The sequence below is a fragment of the Mixophyes fleayi genome, chromosome 2 (assembly GCF_038048845.1).
Source record: "Mixophyes fleayi isolate aMixFle1 chromosome 2, aMixFle1.hap1, whole genome shotgun sequence".
In the NCBI taxonomy this organism is placed as follows: domain Eukaryota; kingdom Metazoa; phylum Chordata; class Amphibia; order Anura; family Limnodynastidae; genus Mixophyes; species Mixophyes fleayi.
In genome coordinates this window covers 57555944-57576785 of record NC_134403.1, presented here as the reverse complement: position 1 = coordinate 57576785, position 20842 = coordinate 57555944, and the positions used below count along the sequence as shown (strand labels likewise).

The window sequence follows — 20842 nt, the reverse complement described above, 5'->3', positions numbered from 1 at the left end:
TCATGGGGGCAGGTCCAAAATGACGCCACTTGGAGCCCCGCCCCCCCCGTTACGCCCACCTCCTCTGCAGGCTCCCGGATTTCACCAACAGAAAGTTGGTAAGTATGAATAATAATAATAATAATAATAATTTGCAAATCAGCTCATCGTCAATTGGGGGGAAAAACAACGTGTGGTGCTTCCTTTAAATTCAAAACTGAACCTGTGGCCCAGGAACAGTAAGGCTCCATATTGATGTTCAAACGTGCATAAATTCTGTTTTGTGACTTTACAAATGGAAATGGCTAGGTGTATGAATTTGTAGGCTTAGTTGTCTACAAGGGCAAATAGTTTACATCGACTAATGGGAGGACATTAGTGATTTGGGGGGCATTCCTTGGTAAGTGCACCTAGTTTTACACTAAAGAGGAAAAAAACAGTTTCATTTTGCAGGATGGGATTCTTTAAATACGTGGCAGGAAGTGAAGGTACATTTGGGGAGGTGTTTTCTGTTTTACTGGTGGGCTCAGTCTTTTTCTCCCTGCAAAAAGACTGGTTAGAGGTGCTGGAATGCATCCTGTCCTTATACTAATGTGGAATCTTATAGTTTATGGGGATAGCGCATTTGTGGGCCCACGTCCATAATACAGATCTCTTACTCTTATTATTAATTTAAGACCTAAGACATTTAAGACCCAAATGATCCTAAATGAAGCAGTATTTTACAAAATAACATTAGATTAATAAATGGAGAGATGATAAAGGGAAAGCAGTTTGGACTTTTTAGTGACTTTTTTATTGTCTCCAGAGTATCCACATTGATTACAATGTAGGAGCATATAGACTTTCAAAGACCGAAAGGTCGGTGTGTGGGCATCTGCAAATGTGCCTGTCAGGCAAATAGGGGCACTTAAAAAACCAGTGCAACCCCCCGTTTTCTGCAGTTTTTAATCAAATGTTAAGATCTACAAAAATGTCTGCTAAAACATTTCCCCGATCTGAGCCTTGACGTTGGTTTACCAATTTAACTTCTAGGAATTAACCCTGGAATCCAAACTGAACGAAGCTTGGGAATAGACACAATGTTTGAAATAAAAAGATGTTATTTAGAGTAGATTTCTCTTAGTTCACTCTGGAATTATCAGTGTGGAGCCAATAAGTGTCTGTAAAGTACGAAAATGCAAATATTAGCTTTGTAAATGACACTTCTTAAAGGTTCTTTTATTTGAAATCAGACTTGATGTTGTAATTGCTTAAAGCAATTTCATAGTGAAGACCTGTGTATGAACTGTAGTAACACTTATGCTGGCCCCACACTAGGTGTGGACACAAATTGACCACAATGCTCAATAAAATAAATAGGAATGTAGGGGCTTACACAATTATTTGTATGTTTTTCTAATTTTTTTATATTAATACTCAATTATTTACATACCATAAGCCAGTGTTGGCTAACCTGTGTCACTCCAGGTGTTGTGTAACTACCAGTCCCAGCATGCTTTGCCAATATATAGCAGGTTATTGCTGGAAGGGTATGCTGGAACTTGTAGTTTCACAACACCTGGAGTGTCACAGGTTAGCCAACACTGCCATAAGCATTTATAAATTAACCATGGTCTACACATGAGTTATTTCCTGGGCTTCGCTTGTGACGGAACACTGTGGAACAACAATGTTCCTACACATATTGCCTGATGCCCTGGCTGTCACTAGATGGAATAGAAAAGTTGTGTGGGAGCTCAGGGGTAAGTGGGGTATGGTTGACATAGGGAGATGGTGGGAATGAATTGCAGGCCAGGGGTAAATGACCTACAGGGTTGGGGTCGAGGGATGATGGGAAATGTTTTACAGGCTGTGTTTGTGGTGGTTGGATTTGTGACTCGGTCCTGCTGTCTCACACAACCAGGACTTTGTCCCAACTGAGAGAACAGTTGGGAGGTATGTCATGTTATTCTGCAAAGTAGGACAGTATGAATGGTGAGCCACATGCAGTAGCTAGTGGTGCGCATGACCTTACAAAGGAGACTAGAGGGGGCTGGAGGTGGATTTGTGCTTGATAAGTACCACGCCCACTGCAGACTGGCCACACCCCCACTATAGGGATGGTAACGCCCACCTCAGTCGGCGCACTCACTATTTGTCCTGGCGCAGTATACATAGCCAATTACTATTTTTGTGTGCAAATTAAGCACTGGTTATTTATATGTATTTATTGTATACCAATGGTATATAGTGGGGCTGGAATAATAGACATCCAGGCCACAGAGTAGGGGATATATGGAGTGGCAGAATATTGAAATCCTGGCCTGTCAATTGGATCACTATTGGTAGGTGGGAATTATCATCTTCCATCAACACTAATAGACCAAAGTACAGATCCAACAATTACTATAACTATAGAAGCTAGTATACAATAATGTGCTACTCAAGGAAAAGCAATGTCTCTCTATTAAAGCTCAGCTACACCAAAAAAATTAAAGCACTTACTTTAAAAAGTGTGATATGTAAACAAATAATGAGGCAGAACAAAGGTTTCTGTTCCACACATTGCTGTTAAGAGTGCAGTTTATTTATTAATCTGGGTCAGACACTGTTTGTCTACCTGAACAAATATGTTCCTGCATTTAATGGAAGCCAAAGTAATAACAATTTATTCAAATCTACATTGAGATTTTTGGGGGCTCTTCAACCAGCTACAGCCATTTATTACACTCTAGGCATCTTGACACCCTTTTTTCAAATGCCATTTGCAGAGTTGCAGTGAAGAGAATACATCCAGTGAAGCGTCTCTGTTTATGGAATGGTATGCTTGGCTCCACGGAATCCCTGCACACACGTTTGGTATGATTACCGTACTGGTGGTTGCCGGAGGAACCTTACATTACATGCACAAAGCCCGCAGGATATTGCTTTCTGCTTCTGTTCTAAGAATACATTGACACTTTAGAAGTCTATTTGCTCTTTTCAACCTTTCAGTTCTAAGTACAGTATGTTGGGCCTGCAGTACTATAAATTACAACCAAAATAATAAAATCTATTTCTTTGTATAAGTTACTTTTTTTTGCAAATTGTACTGTCACTTTTTCTTTCTTATTAACAAATAGTATCTATTCCGTTAACTCCATATTTTATAACAGATCATCTACGAATTAAAGAACATGCCTTAGGGCTATAACTAACATCCTAAAACACGACTAATAGGTCCATAAACCAGTTTTCAATGGTCAAGGCTTGAACTCCTCTGTTTACATTGCAAAGTTATTGTTAGTGAAAGAACCAAAGTACAGGTAAGATTAGTGTTTAGAATTATTCAGGATATGTTGCATATCAGATTCCTTGAACAGAGACAGGACAAGTAAAATATAAGCTGTGGTCTCTAAACATTTAGCCATTTGTAATAATAAAGCCCAATATGGAATATTAGTACATGTAAAGATTTATAGTGTTAACTCCTCTCGTGTGTTAAGTAAAATGATAAAAGAAAACTCAAAACTAACTTTTTAAACATAAATGTAAAATACATTGTTACCATGAAGTTCCACTGTAGCTCAGATAAAAATTAAACTTTAATAGTGTATTCCCTGCCCATTACACTATAAATATCTAAAGCCACATCCCACATATTTAGAACTGTGTCCCGGCAGGATCAAACACAAAAAGCTGAAAATTCAATCAGTGAAACTAATGTTACATCGCAGTCTTTGTCCCCCTATGAATCCACACAGTGCTTTGCTACAGAGTAAGTCTGCAAGTCTGTCAGTCAAACTGTATTGCCTCAGAAAAGCACCTCCCTTCTAACCACTGACAACCTGCTGCTGAGGGGTGGAAAGAGAGCATGATGGGCAATTTAGTATAAGTATATAAGTATAAAGACTCCAGTTATTTCAGATACAATTTTGAGATATACACAATACTCTGCAAAAGTTTTAGGCAGGTGTGGAAAAAATGCTGCAAAGTAAGAATGCTTTCAAAAATAGAAGTGTTAATAGTTTATTTTTATCAATTAACAAAAAGCAAATTGAATGAACAGGAGAGAAATTTAAATCAAATCAATATTTGGTGTGACCACCCTTTGCCTTCAAAACAGCAGAAATTCTTCTAGGTACACTTGCACACGGTTTTTGAAGGAACTCGGCAGGGAGGTTGTTCCAAACATCTTGGAGAACTAACCACAGATCTTCTGTGGATGTAGGTTTGCACATATCCTTCTGTCTCATCATGTAATCCCAGACAGACTCAATGTTGAGATCAGGGCTCTGTGGGGGCCTAAAACTTTTGAACAGTATTGTGTGTGTGTATCTATAATATAAATGTCTAGTGGCGTGTGTTAGTCTGTCTGTGTGTGGAAAAAATAAAACCAAGCTGCAGCGCCACTTGCTGGGCGGAGTTATACACTGAACTACTAAATTCTTAGTGTGTGTGGGGGAAAAAATTCAGAAAGGGCTGAAATTTGGTATACTAAGATGTTTTTAATTTGTTAATTTAATTTGTTAATTGTTAAAAGTGCTTATAAAGATCTTAAAAAATATATATATATATTTCTTGAAGGAGAAGTGACAGTTGGGAGTGGTTGGTGGTTGCCGGGGGTGACAGTGGGGAGTGGTTGGTGGTTGAGGCCTGGGCTATGGCCCAAATGCATGACAAGAACCTTTTTAACACCTTAAGTAGCTTGATTTGACTAGAATGCATGAGTATCATGCACGGGTTAACTTGTATATATATATATATTTATATATATATATATATAAAATTAGAAACAGAAGAATGGGCGTCTCATAATATATTTCCTCCAGAAGAACAATCCTACATGTGTACCAGATGTATGAAGGACATGTACACGTCAGGAAGTTTGCAATACAATACCAATCAAATCTACTTCTTAGACGCATGGATCATCTTAAGGAACAGGAAAACAAAAAGCATACATAGTGTAGTAACGTAATGATGTATGATAATTGATAACGTGAGTCCCTCCACCACTGCACATACATATATACACATATATATATATATATATATATATATATATATATATACACACACATATACACACATACAGTAGTCGAAGTGAGGGTGTATACAGTGGTATGTCATACTGCCTCTTCTCCTACTCCCACTTCGACCACTGTGTGTATATATATATATATATATATATATATATATATATATTATATATATATATGTTGCTCTTTAAATGTACTTTCCATGTATTATATCTAGTGTGTGGAGATGATATGAAGAAAGCAACACCAATTGTTTGTCCTGGGCTCAGTACTTTCTCATGTCTACAATGTGTTGTTACAGGACGTATATTTTATACTGTACATTTGCTTCAAGGTCACTGCACCTGTGAAACACTATGTAGGGCTCTGTATTCAGTTATATTATTCGCCGCTGTTCAAGCAGCAGAATATGTCTATTGTGTTCTAGGGGAATTGGCAACGTCTCACACAAAATGAGACGGTGGATGAGCAGAGCAGGAGAAACGCACATTATCAGAAAGTATATTGTGAAGGCTTAATCCAGCTTATTCATTCTAAAGTAGCACAGTCTTGTAGCCAAATGAATGCCGTTTGTTTTACTTGACTTTACAACTCATATAACAAATGTTAATTCAAATCTGTCCGAAAACTGTCCTTGGGTTTCCCAGTTTAGAAAAGTTTGCCAACATTTCTGTGTACAGTTCATTTTTTTGGCACAGTTCCCCCTATTGAACAAGGCTCTGACAGCTTGAATAAAAATGTTAATGGAACTTGTTTCACTATCTTGCATCCGCTCCCTCCACTTCTTCCTGGTTCCTAATCTCACCTCACAAGGCACAGGTTTTAGATTTAAAAGGACAAATCTTATGCACATGATCCGTAAAGTGCATATACTATTTTGTTGATTCATATATGGTGATGTCTATAATATTCTGTTAGTGTTTGATTCCTTGTAGCAGAAGGAGGCATGTTACTGTCCTATTCATTATTATTTATTTATTTATAAGGCGCCACAGATTCTTTAGCTCCAGATACGGAATCAAGTAACAAATAGATGAAGCAATACATGTAAGTAGCACAGATGAGTGTGAGTAGGACGTACGAGGGAGTCAGAAGACAGACGTGGGACAATAGGTAAAGAGGACCCTGCCCATGAGAGCTTACATTCTAGAGGGAGGGGTGGTGAGAGACAGCAGGATCAACTGGGAGAAAATGGAGATGACAGGCGAGGAACAGGAGGTGATGAATAAGATGGTCAGGAGGAGGTAGGATAGGCGAGCTTGAAAAGGTGAATTTCTGAGTGAGCGTTTGAAGGACTGAAGGTTGGGGGAGAGTCGAGTAAGACAGAGTAGGGAGCTCCAAAGATTAGATTCTATCATGATTTCTATAAACTATAAAAGTTGAATAAGTCTGTTTCATTCAATATCATGTGAAGGGAAAAGAAAGATGAACATCACTGTTGTAGTTTGGTAACATTTCACATGCCCATGTGGATATACTTATGGCCATTTATTTTTGTCTCCCAATGGAGAAGAGACAAGTACAGCAGATCACCAAAAAAATGTAGCTACTGATTACGGCACTTATTTTAGTGTGCCTCAAACTATGCACACACTGCCAGATATAATACACACCAAAAACAATCACTCTTTATTGTTTCAGTCAACTTTGTTAGATGACCCCAATTTATCCTCTACATTTCTAAGGCATTTATCTTCTGGTTCTTATTCCTTCCCTATCTTTGCACTCGACCCTTTCTTTTGAAGTATGGTCTACTCTCAATTAATAAGTGATGGATAGCTACATGTTCTCCAGGTCAGCACTCAGCTCCGTGCTGAGCAGAGCTTTGCACGTAGCTGCTATAAGCCCCATTAAGAGTTGTTTGTCTATAATAATGGCCATTCATTGAAAAAAAGGGAAGTAAACATTGGTACATGCATTACAAATAACTACAAGTAACTGTGCTGTTTTAGTGTCCACTCCACGGTTGTGCTCTAATGAGCTGTACAATTTATTTTGTCATTGAGTAATGATTCTTCCCTGACTAAGCTTACAAGCATCTCCTCCTCCATACCATTCACTCTGCTCTTGGTTTCAGTAATGTGCTGACTATATAGGACTGATTTAGTGGGAGTTGGGCTGGAGCAAAGTAATGAAAAAATAATTGAGGTATTCCTGAAAGCGAGATAGCTCACACGTCATCTTGTAGAACTCACAGATGGTCAGAATACTAATTGATGTTAGGACCGGGCATATGGATATATGTTATGACTACATGAAACATCATAGACATAATTACCTGTTGTTTACATCATCTCTATTTTGTATATACGGCAAGACGACATAAATGTAACATAGACAGCAACAATGAAAAAGACAAATGCATTAGCGGATATGCCTTGCTCCATCATTTTGAAACAGTAAACAAATAAACCAATGTGACCTGAAGTTTGCTTAGTCTCAACCTTTAAGTATCACGTGTGAAGCAATATTCAGCCTATCACTTTATTAGGAACTAGTGATATCACTTCTGACGCCTTATTGTATACTTTTAACAAGAATCTTCATTATAGTCACTAAGACATATTACTATGAATCTTTATAATAATATTTATAAAGTTCTTACCATCATCTTTGTCAGGCAGAATGACAATCTGAGTTGAGGGGAATTCGGAGCCCAGCCTTCCGCCCATAGGCATGCTTAACGTCATATTGAAAGTCTCTGCTTCCTCATACAAGGAATCGTCTATAATTACCACACGGCACATTTTCTCTATCTCGCCCTTATCAAACCTCAGAACACTGTTGTGTTCCTCGGGCCTGGATATGTAATCGGAGTAGGATAGAACGGATGTTGGGACGGTTCCAATAGCTGTACCTGTAAAACACATAATTGGAATGCAGTTTACAATTGCAATTTGTCACATTCTGATGTGTCTGGGGGGCAAACGCTGAACAACAAAACACACTCTTACTAAATGATAGGAAAATACATTTATAACAACCTGGTGAAATATATTACATTGAATTATACAGTTTAGTGATGATTAACGTTACTTATTACATTGATAACTGGACTAGGTGGGAAGTGTGTGTAGGAAGGAGGGTGGGTGACCAATGGTGTTCATCAGACTGGGAGACTGGTCCCTGGGCTGTGACATCATAGCCTAGCACTACACTCCCAGCCTATCACAGACATGGAGGAGTAAGAGCCGGCAGCTTCACTAGTAAGAAGCTGCCAGTTGCAGCCCCTCCATGTCAGTAGCTGGCGCTCGGTGTCGGGTCACTGCGGGGACATTAAAAACATTACATAAGTGACATTATGTCACTCATTTCGGGCCTGATTCATTAAGGAACTTAAATATAGATTTTGTGTGTATAATCTGCAAATGTAATCTGCGCATGCCCATAAACGGACCATACACAATTCAAGACAGCAATGTTCAATTTATCTTCGTACGCAAAGGACACATACTACAGCTTACCATTTCTGGGAGGGAACGGGGCTCTCGCCCATAGTCAATGTACAGTAAGGACGTGCCAAACCCGAGCGTATGCAGCCACGTCCGATTCAAGCTCTGGGCGTCTCAAAGGTACTTTTTTATTACTGTATCTCTTGCTCCAACTACAGGGCTAGTCTAAGTCCAGATCACTAGTGATGACAGTCCTGTATGCATGCTATAATATGTGTTTGCTATCAGGGGCGACTATAGAAATTTATTTTATGTTCATGGCGATTGCTAAGTTTGCTACTAAGAATTAACTAAATATATTTTTGGCAAAACACAACCCCAACCATAAAAAATATTACATCCTCATTCTTCTTTTGGCAGATTGCCAAGTATGTTGGCATAGTAGGAAGAAGATCAGAGATGGAGACGTGACACATACCAATGTACACGTTATATCTTGGGCATCCCATTCCTATCCATTTACTTACAGCTATCCCATTCATGCTAAATATAAACTTTCCACTACTTGTTGTAAAACCTATCGGGCCAGTAGGCTGATATGGTTAACATGCAGGAATAGATGATATACTTTATAAACCATGCTAAACATTCAATGTTATCACTTCCTGTCCATGATATATGATAATGCACATCCTACTATTAATTATGGAGTATATATATGCAACGCGAGGGGCCGAATTCTTTTATTCAAGTCACAGAAATTCGAGGTGACTCCAAATATCCTTAATACACTATTCCTTGTAATGTGCAAGTTTAGAACTCAGAACTCACCAATTATAAATAAGAACATCAGGGGGTAAATGTATCAAGCTGCGAATTTCAAGCGGGTTTGAAAAGTGGAGATGTTGCCTATAGCAACCAATCAGATTCTAGCTGTCATTTTGTAGAAAGTACTAAATAAATGATAACTAGAATCTGAATGGTTGCTATAGGCAACATCTCCACTTTTCAAACCCGCTGGAAACTCGCAGCTTGATATATTTACTCACAGAACTCTTTATACAGATGTTATTTAGACATACATTAATCACTTATGAATTATATAAAGAGAGAGAAGTGACATCATCATTTACAATCAGACAGTTGTGAGAACCCACTGCTCAGAATTCAATAACTCTATTACAATGAATATTGCCCATAAAAGGATGGGTTAGTTAACATGAAGTTTTGTGTCTACTATAAACACACTAAGGAGGTGCCTGGTGTCTTTATATGGGCATGAGACCATGGCTATATTTAGAATTGTCGCTGCCCTGGGCAATGTGAGTAAATATACTCTAAATTAAGGATTTTGCCCCCCATATGCTCATGTCTCAATAACCTACATCCCCATTTCCAGTCAAAAGTAAATGCATGTATACATCCAGATTTTCATGTGAAAGTTCCACATTACGACGGCTGAAAGGGGAAAGAAGGGGAAAGGGCTATTGAAAAAGGAGTGTGGCTTCACCAGAAATGGGCACTGCTTGGGTGGATATGGGGAGGTTTGGGTGAACATGAGCATTGTTTGGGTGGATCTGGTCATGCTTTGGGTATTTGTGTACGGCCTAAATAATTGTCCTGCATGTATCCCCTGGACTAGTTCTGAATCATTACTAACATAAATAAATATAAATATATATATATATATATATATATATATATATATATACACTTATGTATATATGTATATACCCACATATATATATATATATATATATATATATATATATACATATATATATATATATATGGTAAATACAGCCACCCAGAGTTTACATGGGTTCATTAAGTGTCTGCGAGTTTGATGAGAAAGTAATCTTTATGAGTTAAGGACTTTCAGTGGAGAACAAGAGGGAGAGCCAGGACACATGGGGGTTATAGAGATGTGACTTACATGTCATATCATGGAGCTGCTCTTACCTTGCTGTGTAAAACATATAACCATCAATTCTTGATTCACATCTCCACTTCTCCTGACTGGTATAAACAGCTCACCAATGTCTTCTTCTATTTTATAGATCGACTGAGGAATAAACACTGTCGATTCTAGAAATTAAAAACAAAAAAGTATATAAACAATTAGTAAAATAAATCTGAACATTTTCTGCATACCAGCATTTAAATTCAGAGCTGATCTGTGAACAGATAAAGTTTAAGTCCAGAGGTGAGGTCTACAAAATACATTACTTATAGTGTACCTGGCACCCCCACATAGCACCAGCCACTCCTCATTTCACAGGCTGTAGTCTCCTGAGCACTGTCTGCGCCCATAAAATGTCTACTTCCTCTGCAGAAGTCCATAGGCTACACCTTAATAAAAATATGTTTTGGAAACATATGGGCCTACTCTTCCTGAACATCTGGAAGACTCCTGGATTTGAGGCAACTCTACCGAAATTCCAAACTCATCCCACCCAGTCCCATATTGAAGTGGGCAGGTGTGTGCCATTATGATGCCCCCCAGCTACACGATGGCACGAATCGTGGCAATGTACAGAGCCATGATGATGTAGATCACATCGCCACGTCTCCTCACTGGCCACTTGTACCTCACCTGGATCTCCCAGGGAAGGGGGGAGCAGGAACGGTGCTAGTTCCTCCTGTGCTCCTCTTTCTGCTTCTCTAAAGGAAGACTGTAACATAAATTGACGCTACATACAAAGTTATGTGGCCAAGTGGTGTATTTGTTAATAATAGCATTTAATGCCAGAGTGCAGATCAAAATTCAAAGAATGAGTTTGACACAAAATTCTTAACAGAGAGTTTAGGGTTGTTCTTAGCACTGAAATATATTTCCTGAATGACAGGTTATATGGTTGCAGCTGCTGACTGTCTTAGGATATTTCCTATAACTAGTTCATCTGTCTCCACCTTCTGTCCTGATGCCAACTCCACCACACCGCCAGTAGTTGTACAGTCGCCAGCAGCTGCGTTAATACTGGCAGCTGATACTGCTGCTGCCTTACACACACTTTCCCACCACCAGCTACAATTGTTACTGCACTACCTTATGTATCAGCTGCTCTCCGCACCTCTAGATTGTAAGCTCACTTGGTCAGGGCCATCTTTATCTCCTGTTTCATGCTATATGTTATTTATTTGTATAATGATCACCTCAATGTACAGCACTGCGTAATATGTCAGCGCTTTATACATAAAAGATACTAATAAAATATAATAAATATTGATAGTTGTCCCTAAACGGCCACTAAGATGAAACTCTAATCTTGACTACTCTCCCGGATCCCGGCGGAGGCTGTACTTAATGTCATTCATGTCACACTATGCGATGCCATGAATCCTGGCATTACATAGCAGGAGGCGGGGCCACGGTGGTTAGATCTAATCACGCTGTCACCATACAGCCTCCTGCACTTGCCACCTGGAAGGGAGGTAATAAAATTTGGCAAATATGTGTTACATCCACACATATATTTTTAAACTGACTGAAGTGACAAAAACGCAGTTATAACCTTGTTATCTATCTCACTGCAAGTTTATTTTTATTTGTGATAAAGCCTTTTAAGCTCAGACAATATCCTCAGGAAATCTGGTGTGCTGTAGGACCTTCCCTCACTTGGTGAAAACTGTATATCAAATATAGAAGGCTCACGTTCTCGAGAGGCAAACAGCGCAACGGGCAGCCAGTGTCACTTTATGTTCATAGTGCTATCATAGTTGCCAACTCCCGGGAGAGGGGGTGTGACTGGAGGGCGGGAGGGGGCGGGGCGAGACCAATCTCGTCATTTTGGCCCCGCCCCCCGTGAAAACGTAATTTGCGTCACGGGGGCGGGGCCAAAATGACGCAATTGGCCTCGTCCCGCCCTCCAAAATGGCGTGATTTTCTCTGTGAAATCTGGGATGCGGGAGAAATGCCATCTCCTCCGGGAGCCCGGGAGACTGACCCGAATTTCGGGAGTCTCCCGGACTTTCCGGGAGAGTTGGCAAGTATGAGTGCTATCACAGCAGTTGACCCTGCCCCACTATTATTGACATAACATTCATGGGGAGATATTGTGCTATGATTCAGGGAACCCAGTGAGTTTCTGGGGTTTACGGATTACACCACGGGAGTCATTAAGGCAAAAAAAAGGAGTAAATATTCTCTGGAACAAACCATGTTACAATGCAAGGGGTGCAAATCAGTTTATTATTTTGCACATACAGTAAATACTGGCTATTTTTTTTATCTAGCACACAAACACTTGCTAGCTTTAATTTTAGTATGAAATTTAAAGTTGATCTAGGACATGCCCTACCTCAACTATAAATCTGTCCCCACAATTTAAATTTACCTCCCTCTCTAATGCAACATGGTTTTGCCCAGGTGCATAGTTAGTCATTTTTATGCTTTGCTCTCCTCAGGGACTCAGGCCCCACGTGTCCATATGTTTCTTCATTTCTGATAAGCTCCCCAAACATTTGCATATTTCATTGGGAATCTTATTTTTAAAAGAAATAGTCACTAATATGTAGAGGCAACAGAACACAAATCAAATTGTGATAATTATTTTACTAGTACAAAGTCAGTCATGGTTTAGCCAGAGACATGGGAGAAGAGATGGAGAACTTAAGGTTTGTGTGCTAGCTTGAGAACTAACCTTCTGTATAGATTTACACTATCTCTTTAAACACAACATAATTAGACACTTGCACTCTACATAAACTTTTCATGACAACTGTAATGAAAAGCTTTAGAAATTTAGAAAGCTCTCCTCTGTAATCATCTGGTTTATTTAAAATGGTTAGCAGCAGACATGTTTTTGGAAAGTTTTTACTCTCATCGTACGTCCATTAAAGACAGCACCTTGTAATTAAAAGTCGAACAATATTTATTGATGTCTTAGCTGCCAGAGAGGATTTTCAAATACCTAGTAGTGCGTCTAATATATTTAGCACAATTTTGGTGCAATACCCTTACTACGAGAAATGAGAAATCATTGTTTATATAACTTTGTCTTTAAACACATTTGTCTGCAGACATTTCTCCATATGTTCTGGAAGTTCTTTCAATATGTGTCTACTTCTTTAATTTCCCTTATATCATTCACCTTTTAAGAGCCTGTTCCCTACATACACCATTTAATATGTGTAGGCTTGTTCCGTAACCATGGATATAGAGACGTGTGTTTAGCATAATAGTACATACATTTGACAAATGAAGTTCTGGGTGTTATGGATGCTGTTAATACAGTAATAATCCCAGTAAGGGACTGTACATAGGTGTCTATTAATGACAACAATGTATGATAACACATTTTCTACCTAATGTGGAAGGGCTTTCTGTATATATTTTGGCAATATCAAATATAGATTTGTGTATCGGATGCATTTCCCACTGTGGATCAGTAAACATTTCTACTGAAATTAGAGATGGGCGGGTCCGGTTCTCCGAGAACCGAACCCACCCGAACTTTGGGTATCCGAGTACCGAGCTGAGCAGCTCGGTACTCTCCCGCCAATTCCGAATCCAAATCGAGGCCGAACGTCATTGTGACGTCGTCGGATCTCGGGACTCGGTTCTCGCGATACTTCAACTTTATAAATACACGCCTCCACAGCAATCCATCGCCATTTGACAGAGGGAGAGAGCAGGGTGTAGTCATAGGCTAATTAGAGCAGGGACAGAGAAAGAATACAATATTGTTCTTGCAATTGCTCTAACCAAAATCGCTAGTGCAGAGAGGAGGATAGAGGTTTATTATTTTTTCTTCATATTTGGCACTCCCCAGCGCTTTTGGGTTGTCCCCCATAATTGTGCATTAATATTTCTGGCTGTCAAAAGTCATATCTGTCAGCAGTATCTACTCAATAAATGTTAGCACTCCTCAGTGTTTTTGGGGTGTCCTCTCTAATTGTGCATTAATATTTCTGGCTGTCAAAAGTCATATCTGTCAGCAGTATCTACTCAATAATTTTAAGCACTCCTCAGTGTTTTTGGGGTGTCCTCTCTAATTGTGCATTAATATTTCTGGCTGTCAAAAGTCATATCTGTCAGCAGTATCTACTCAATAAATGTTAGCACTCCTCAGTGTTTTTGGGGTGTCCTCTCTAATTGTGCATTAATATTTCTGGCTGTCAAAAGTCATATCTGTCAGCAGTATCTACTCAATAAATTTTAGCACTCCTCTGTGTTTTTGGGGTGTCCTCCCTAATTGTGCATTAATATTTCTGGCTGTCAAAAGTCATATCTGTCAGCAGTATCTACTCAATAAATGTTAGCACTCCTCAGTGTTTTTGGGGTGTCCTCTCTAATTGTGCATTAATATTTCTGGCTGTCAAAAGTCATATCTGTCAGCAGTATCTACTCAATAAATGTTAGCACTCCTCAGTGTTTTTGGGGTGTCCTCTCTAATTGTGCATTAATATTTCTGGCTGTCAAAAGTCATATCTGTCAGCAGTATCTACTCAATAAATTTTAGCACTCCTCAGTGTTTTTGGGGTGTCCTCCCTAATTGTGCATTAATATTTCTGGCTGTCAAAAGTCATATCTGTCAGCAGTATCTACGCAATGGATTCAAAGCAGTCCACATATGATCTAAATGAGCAACCAGGTTCTGTCACCAGTCCTGATGTTAGTGTTCCCAGTACGTCATCTGGCCAAGGCGATGTCAAACAACAGAGTGTTTTCAAATTAGTGCAAAAAACAAAAACCAAAAAAAAATTTACTGTATTGAAGCGAAAACGAAGTGTAACTGAGCAAAAGTTAAGTGACGATAAAAAAAAAATTGCAAGCATGCCATTCTACACACGCAGTGGCAAAGAGAGAATGAGGCCTTCACCTTTGGCTATTAGTGGCAGATCCCAAAAAGTTACCCAGCCTACAATTGGTGCACAACTACTGTTACGCGTCAAAGCCGAGCTGCAAGATAACAGTGAGGCATTACAGGAGAATATTTGCTCTGATTCACAAATGATAACAATCCCTGTGGAGAGTCCATCCAACAGTGGGATGTCTAATCGTGAGCCTTCTGCTGATGTGTGCCTTAATAGCCCGAGTGTAGCCGGTGATACCCAAATTGAGGATGCCACTTTGGAATTAGAAGAGGATGAGGGGGAGATTTGTGTAGGCGACGAGGGCGCTAATGATGATGTTGATGATTATGATGCAGACAGATACCAAATTGCCTTTCTCAATTTCTATTTATATTCTAGATTATATAACGGCTGAATAGTTTTCTATTTTACTCCTAGTGGAGAGAGGATCTGATGCAGACAGATACCAAACTGCCTTTGTCCATTTCAATTTATATTGTACAGTATATAATGGCTGAATTTTTTAGTATTTTATACAAGTGGAGGGGGGCCTAGAGAGACAGAAACCAAACTGGCTTTCTCCATGTCAATTAATATTGTACAGTCTATAATGGCTGAATTTTTTAGTATTTTATACAAGTGGAGGGGGGCCTAGAGAGACAGAAACCAAACTGGCTTTCTCCATGTCAATTAATATTGTACAGTCTATAATGGCTGAATTTTTTAGTATTTTATACAAGTGGAGGGGGGCCTAGAGAGACAGAAACCAAACTGGCTTTCTCCATGTCAATTAATATTGTACAGTCTATAATGGCTGAATTTTTGGGTATTTTATACAAGTGGAGGGGGGCCTTGAGAGACAGAAACCAAACTGGCTTTCTCCATGTCAATTAATATTGTACAGTCTATAATGGCTGAATTTTTTGGTATTTTATACAAGTGGAGGGGGGCCTTGAGAGACAGAAACCAAACTGGCTTTTTCCATTTCTTTACATATTTAACTATAAGTGTAGGGTGTAATATACATTCAAAGACGATGGCTGCCTTGCCAATATGCATAGATGGAGAGGAAGACAATCTGTTTTGTGTGTAGAATAGGCCTACCAACGAAGAATTAAACTGTTTTTTGGGATGATTTATTACCTCAACAATTAGATTACTTGTCTCTAAAACAGTTGGAGCACTAAATTGGGTTAATTTAGGCCCAAAAACATGGATTTTCCCAAAAAATAGCAAAACAAAACCAAACAAAACCAAAACCAAAACCAAAACACGCAATGGAGGTTTTGCAAAACCAAAACCAAAACCAAAACACGACGGTAATCCAGATCCAAAACCGAATCCAAAACCAAAACACGGGGGTCAGTGACCATCTCTAACTGAAATACACTGTACTGTTAACATTTTAATACCACAGCTTCTCGCCAGATCCAAATAAAAACTGCCTAGAAACCCCGTACACAACATTATAGCAAAGGTGTTCTGATCCTAGTGAAACACAGCTAAACTTATTCTGATATGTTGTGCTGGTTGATAAAATGTATGAAGCTACCACTCCTCTGTGCTTACTCACAAAATCATTCAGAGGTTTATCCACACCTCTCAACTGTCCCGATTTAGCAGGAAAGTCCTAATATGAGGAGCTGTCACACCATCCTACACTGGACAGAACGGAAGGTTGGTATGTATGTATTCCAATTATGTATGTATTAGGGATGCTAATTAGTGGGGACAAATTGTGGCCCATCATAAATAGGCCCCTTAGTCTACTAAAAACAGCTCGCCACACAAGGACAAAAGTGCAGGAGCTACTGTACTTAATTTGGACCCTCCAACACGTGTTTTAAGAAATGATTCAGATTGATTCCTGCCCCCTTCAGCATGACCCACCATCCCCTAATAACTGGCCCCTGTGCTGGCCCGTCTACTTTGGCTTATATCAGTTTGGGGAGCCCTATAGTGTGAGATCAAAGTAGCCGCACCCTGAGTTAGACAGCGTGAGGTTGGCTGCTCTTTGTTAGGTTTAGGTGGTAATGTATTGTGACTAAATGAACACCTATAAGCTACAGTATATTGGAAGCTAAGGGTGCTGCAAATGTGACGCCACCTGTTACCAGTCTGTGTATTTGGGTCCAGAACGGACGTGATGCAGGCTGGACACTTTCTCCTACAGAACACTGCGCACGCCCTGAGTGACTGAAATATTATCAGGGCCACACTAAACCTGACTGCCAAGCAAAGCACATTTGTCAGCATAGGGTTACATAATAAAAATGCTTTCCAGAAACTCAGTTATAAAACAACATTGCAACCTTTCACTAGTGAACATTATTGCTTCTACTATACATAATTTATGAGATTGAAATCAATTTAGAGCAGCTACCTTGGGGCCTCATCACTGCAATTTACCAATAAAATCTTGCAGAGGAAGCCAGGTGATACTCAGCTGCCTCCGTGATACTGGCCCGCAGTGGAAAGGGTTCATTTTTTGCTTTAATGGGCCAGTGTGAAGGGATATGCCCATGCATGGTCTGGCTAGCTGGTTTAGACGTGTGCAATGGAACTGAAAACTCAGGCTTTCACTTCCACTACATTAAAAAAATGTGAAAAAAATATAATGACAATTGCAATAAAGAGATGGCGACAACGCATCAAGAATTGTGTCAGTACTTGTACCACTACGATCCATGTGAAATAGACAGCAAAATGTGCATACACTTCTAAGCAGGTATCATCAATGGTGGTTAAACAAACTTTAACTGATGACTGTGTGTCCCCATAGCAGCCAATGATTGCTATGAATGCTATAGATCTGGGGGTAAATGTATCAAGCTGAGAGTTTTCTGGCAGGTTTGAAAAGTGGAGATGTTGCCTATAGAAACCAATCAGATTCTAGCTAGCATTTTGTAGAATGTACCAAAGAAATGATAGCTAGAATCTGATTGGTTTTTCAAACCCGCTGGAAAACTCTCAGCTTGATGCATTTACCCCCAGATCTATAGCATGCATAGCAATAATTGGCTGCTATGGGGACACACAGTCATCAGTTATCTACTTTTTATCATTCAAGGGGAAAAACACAACAGGCGATGACTACAACCTATGTTTGTGTGAGGTCATAAGCTGAGTGCTGTGATTGGTGCTAGATGCTGCGGCCACCTCTAGCGGGTCCCCTATGTGGACAGATATGCCGCTCTGTCAGGGTCAATGTCTCACTTGGCCTTGCTTCCATGCAGTCAAATTGGACATATTCAGCTGCTCTGTGCACACTGCAAATGGCCAAATTATATGAGTCTCAATTAGTCATTGTGTGATTGTGTTGTCTTGATTGATGTCTAATAGTTCTCAATCACATGTTTATTGAGATTGATGGTTGTGTTAGGCAATTTGTGGCCAATTTGGACTATATTGATCAAACCTGCTATTCATATAGTATGAACAGCTTAAATATATGTCACCAATTACAAATCATTATCATTGTTTTCTATGCAGCAAGCAATATAAAATACTACTCTGTGTCTACAGAATGCAGCTGAGAATATGGGGCCTGATTCATTAAGGATCTTAACTTAAAAAAAACTTCTTATTTCAGTCTCCTGGACAAAACCATGTTACAATGCAAGGGGTGCAAATTAGTATTCTGTTTAGCACATAAGTTAAATACTGACTGTTTTTTCATGTAGCACACAAATATCAACTTTAAATGTCAGTGTACAAATAAGCTATCAAGTATTTGTGTGTTACATGAAAAAACAAGTTAAGATCCTTAATGAATCAGGCCCATGATATGTAAACAGAACACGATTCACATCAGCGTTCTCCAATATTCACTTCTGAATACACCTAACTGACCATTTCTAACTTATCCGACTCCTCACGTATGTTGTGGATACATTTTATTTTTAAGGGTTTTCTGGTATGGGAGGTAGAGAGATGAGTCTGGATTTTCATCTGGTTACATATGGAAGAGTCTGTATGTAAGGTGGATTAGCACTGGATATCATCAGTCTAGAACAGGCCATTAATTGTGGTCACCTAATAAAATGAAAAACGACAGTTTCAGGAGCATCTCCTACAGGTACACATTACACCAGCACAGGACTGAGGCACTTAACGTTCACCTCTTGTATACGGTCCAGGAATAAAAACCAGATGTGGAATGGGCTCCCGGCCAGCACATGCCTTCTATATCACTTATCTCTACTAAGTTACATTCAGCAATCATTTTATCACCTCTACCCTCCTAAATGAATCGTCTTACACAAACCAGTTCTCCTGTATCATTCTAAACATGACATTTAATATTATTTATCCGAAACGCAGTTCTAGTTCCCACTGGTATAATACCAAGGAAACCAAACTGTTACAGCATAAATACTAACTAAGGAGAACTAAAGGATCAATGTTAGAACTGTCACTACACAGTGGGCTGGTTAGGAGAATGCTCATGTGAGGTCACTCGGGACATTAAGGAAGACCTCCACCGAGAACTGAAATAGTGCTACATGAATCACCCCACCCAAAAAACTGCAGCAACCATAAAGGTTCAGGACTTGATCAATGGAGGGAGCAGTAGGAGTTTGAAATACCATCCGATGTAGCCTCAGTGGGTTGATCTGTTAGGTCTCTCTTTAAAAAACAAAACAAAAAAACAATGCATTATAGAATTGCATGAAATATGTCCGTGAGCAGCTGTCCAATCAGCCCTCTCCACGCGAAAGGTGTCGGAGCTCTTGCATTTTAAACTTTTACTGGGTCCTCTCACAGTCAGGGACCACAAACATCTCACCTGACCCATGTTGTTTTATTAATTTGGGGAAATTATGTATTACAGAACAATTTAATGTCTGGGTGTATTTTTACTTTAATATTAATCAAAGCCTGTGCATTACTGAGCTAAATAATATATTTGAAAGTGTCTTTACTTGACTAACTGAGGTGCAGATTTACTAATGGGCAAAAAACCCCATTGCTTGAGAAAATGGGAGTTTTCGTAGGCAATAGAGTTTTTTTTCGCTTTGCCCTATACATCAAGTCTATTTATATCTATATATATAGATATATATATATATATATATATATATATATATATATATATATATATATATATATAAGAGGCTAACGCTGCTCCTCTCTTTTATAAATACACACACAAGCATATTTGGTAAAATGTTTGCAAATAACTCTTTTGTGTACTAGACAAGATTTTCCTAATTTCTTGGGCTTTTTATGTTTGGTTTATTTAGGTATTTGTGTGGAAGTTACCATTTATAACGACTTTTGCTATTCCAAATTGACTCGATTTTCTATCCATTCGTTTTATTTTCACTTAATGTTAAATTAATAGGAATATACTAATTAATTTAAGCAACAAAGTGTAACTGCGATGCCACCTAAAAGGTAAATGTCTGCTGTGGGAGAAACTGCACAGCAAGAAGCAGCAAAAAGACGACGGGCGGAGCGGGATAAAGCCCAACGACAAACTATGACTGATGACCAAAGAACGTGACCGTGATCGTCATCGTCATGAAAATCTGACTCCTCAGTAAGTTGCCCGTCACAGAGAAAACAATGGAAGAGCGAGCAGGACAGAGGTAATATCACGTCAACGCCTACAAAGTCAGCGCACAAGATGCCCCAACATTCTTCATGTCGGTAACTTTGATGAAA

At 39.2% G+C, this 20842-nt stretch overlaps 1 protein-coding gene across 1 annotated transcript in view; it reads right to left on the bottom strand.

The window, feature by feature from the left end:
* Positions 1–20842, bottom strand: part of FREM2 (FRAS1 related extracellular matrix 2) — a 176312-nt gene that overhangs the window by 71351 nt on the left and 84119 nt on the right. The window contains exons 5-6 of the mRNA XM_075199037.1: positions 10337–10462; positions 7588–7839 (exon numbers count right to left, since the gene is read on the bottom strand). Coding sequence (XP_075055138.1) covers positions 7588–7839; positions 10337–10462 — 378 coding nt within the window. The remainder of the gene's footprint in view (positions 1–7587; positions 7840–10336; positions 10463–20842) is intronic.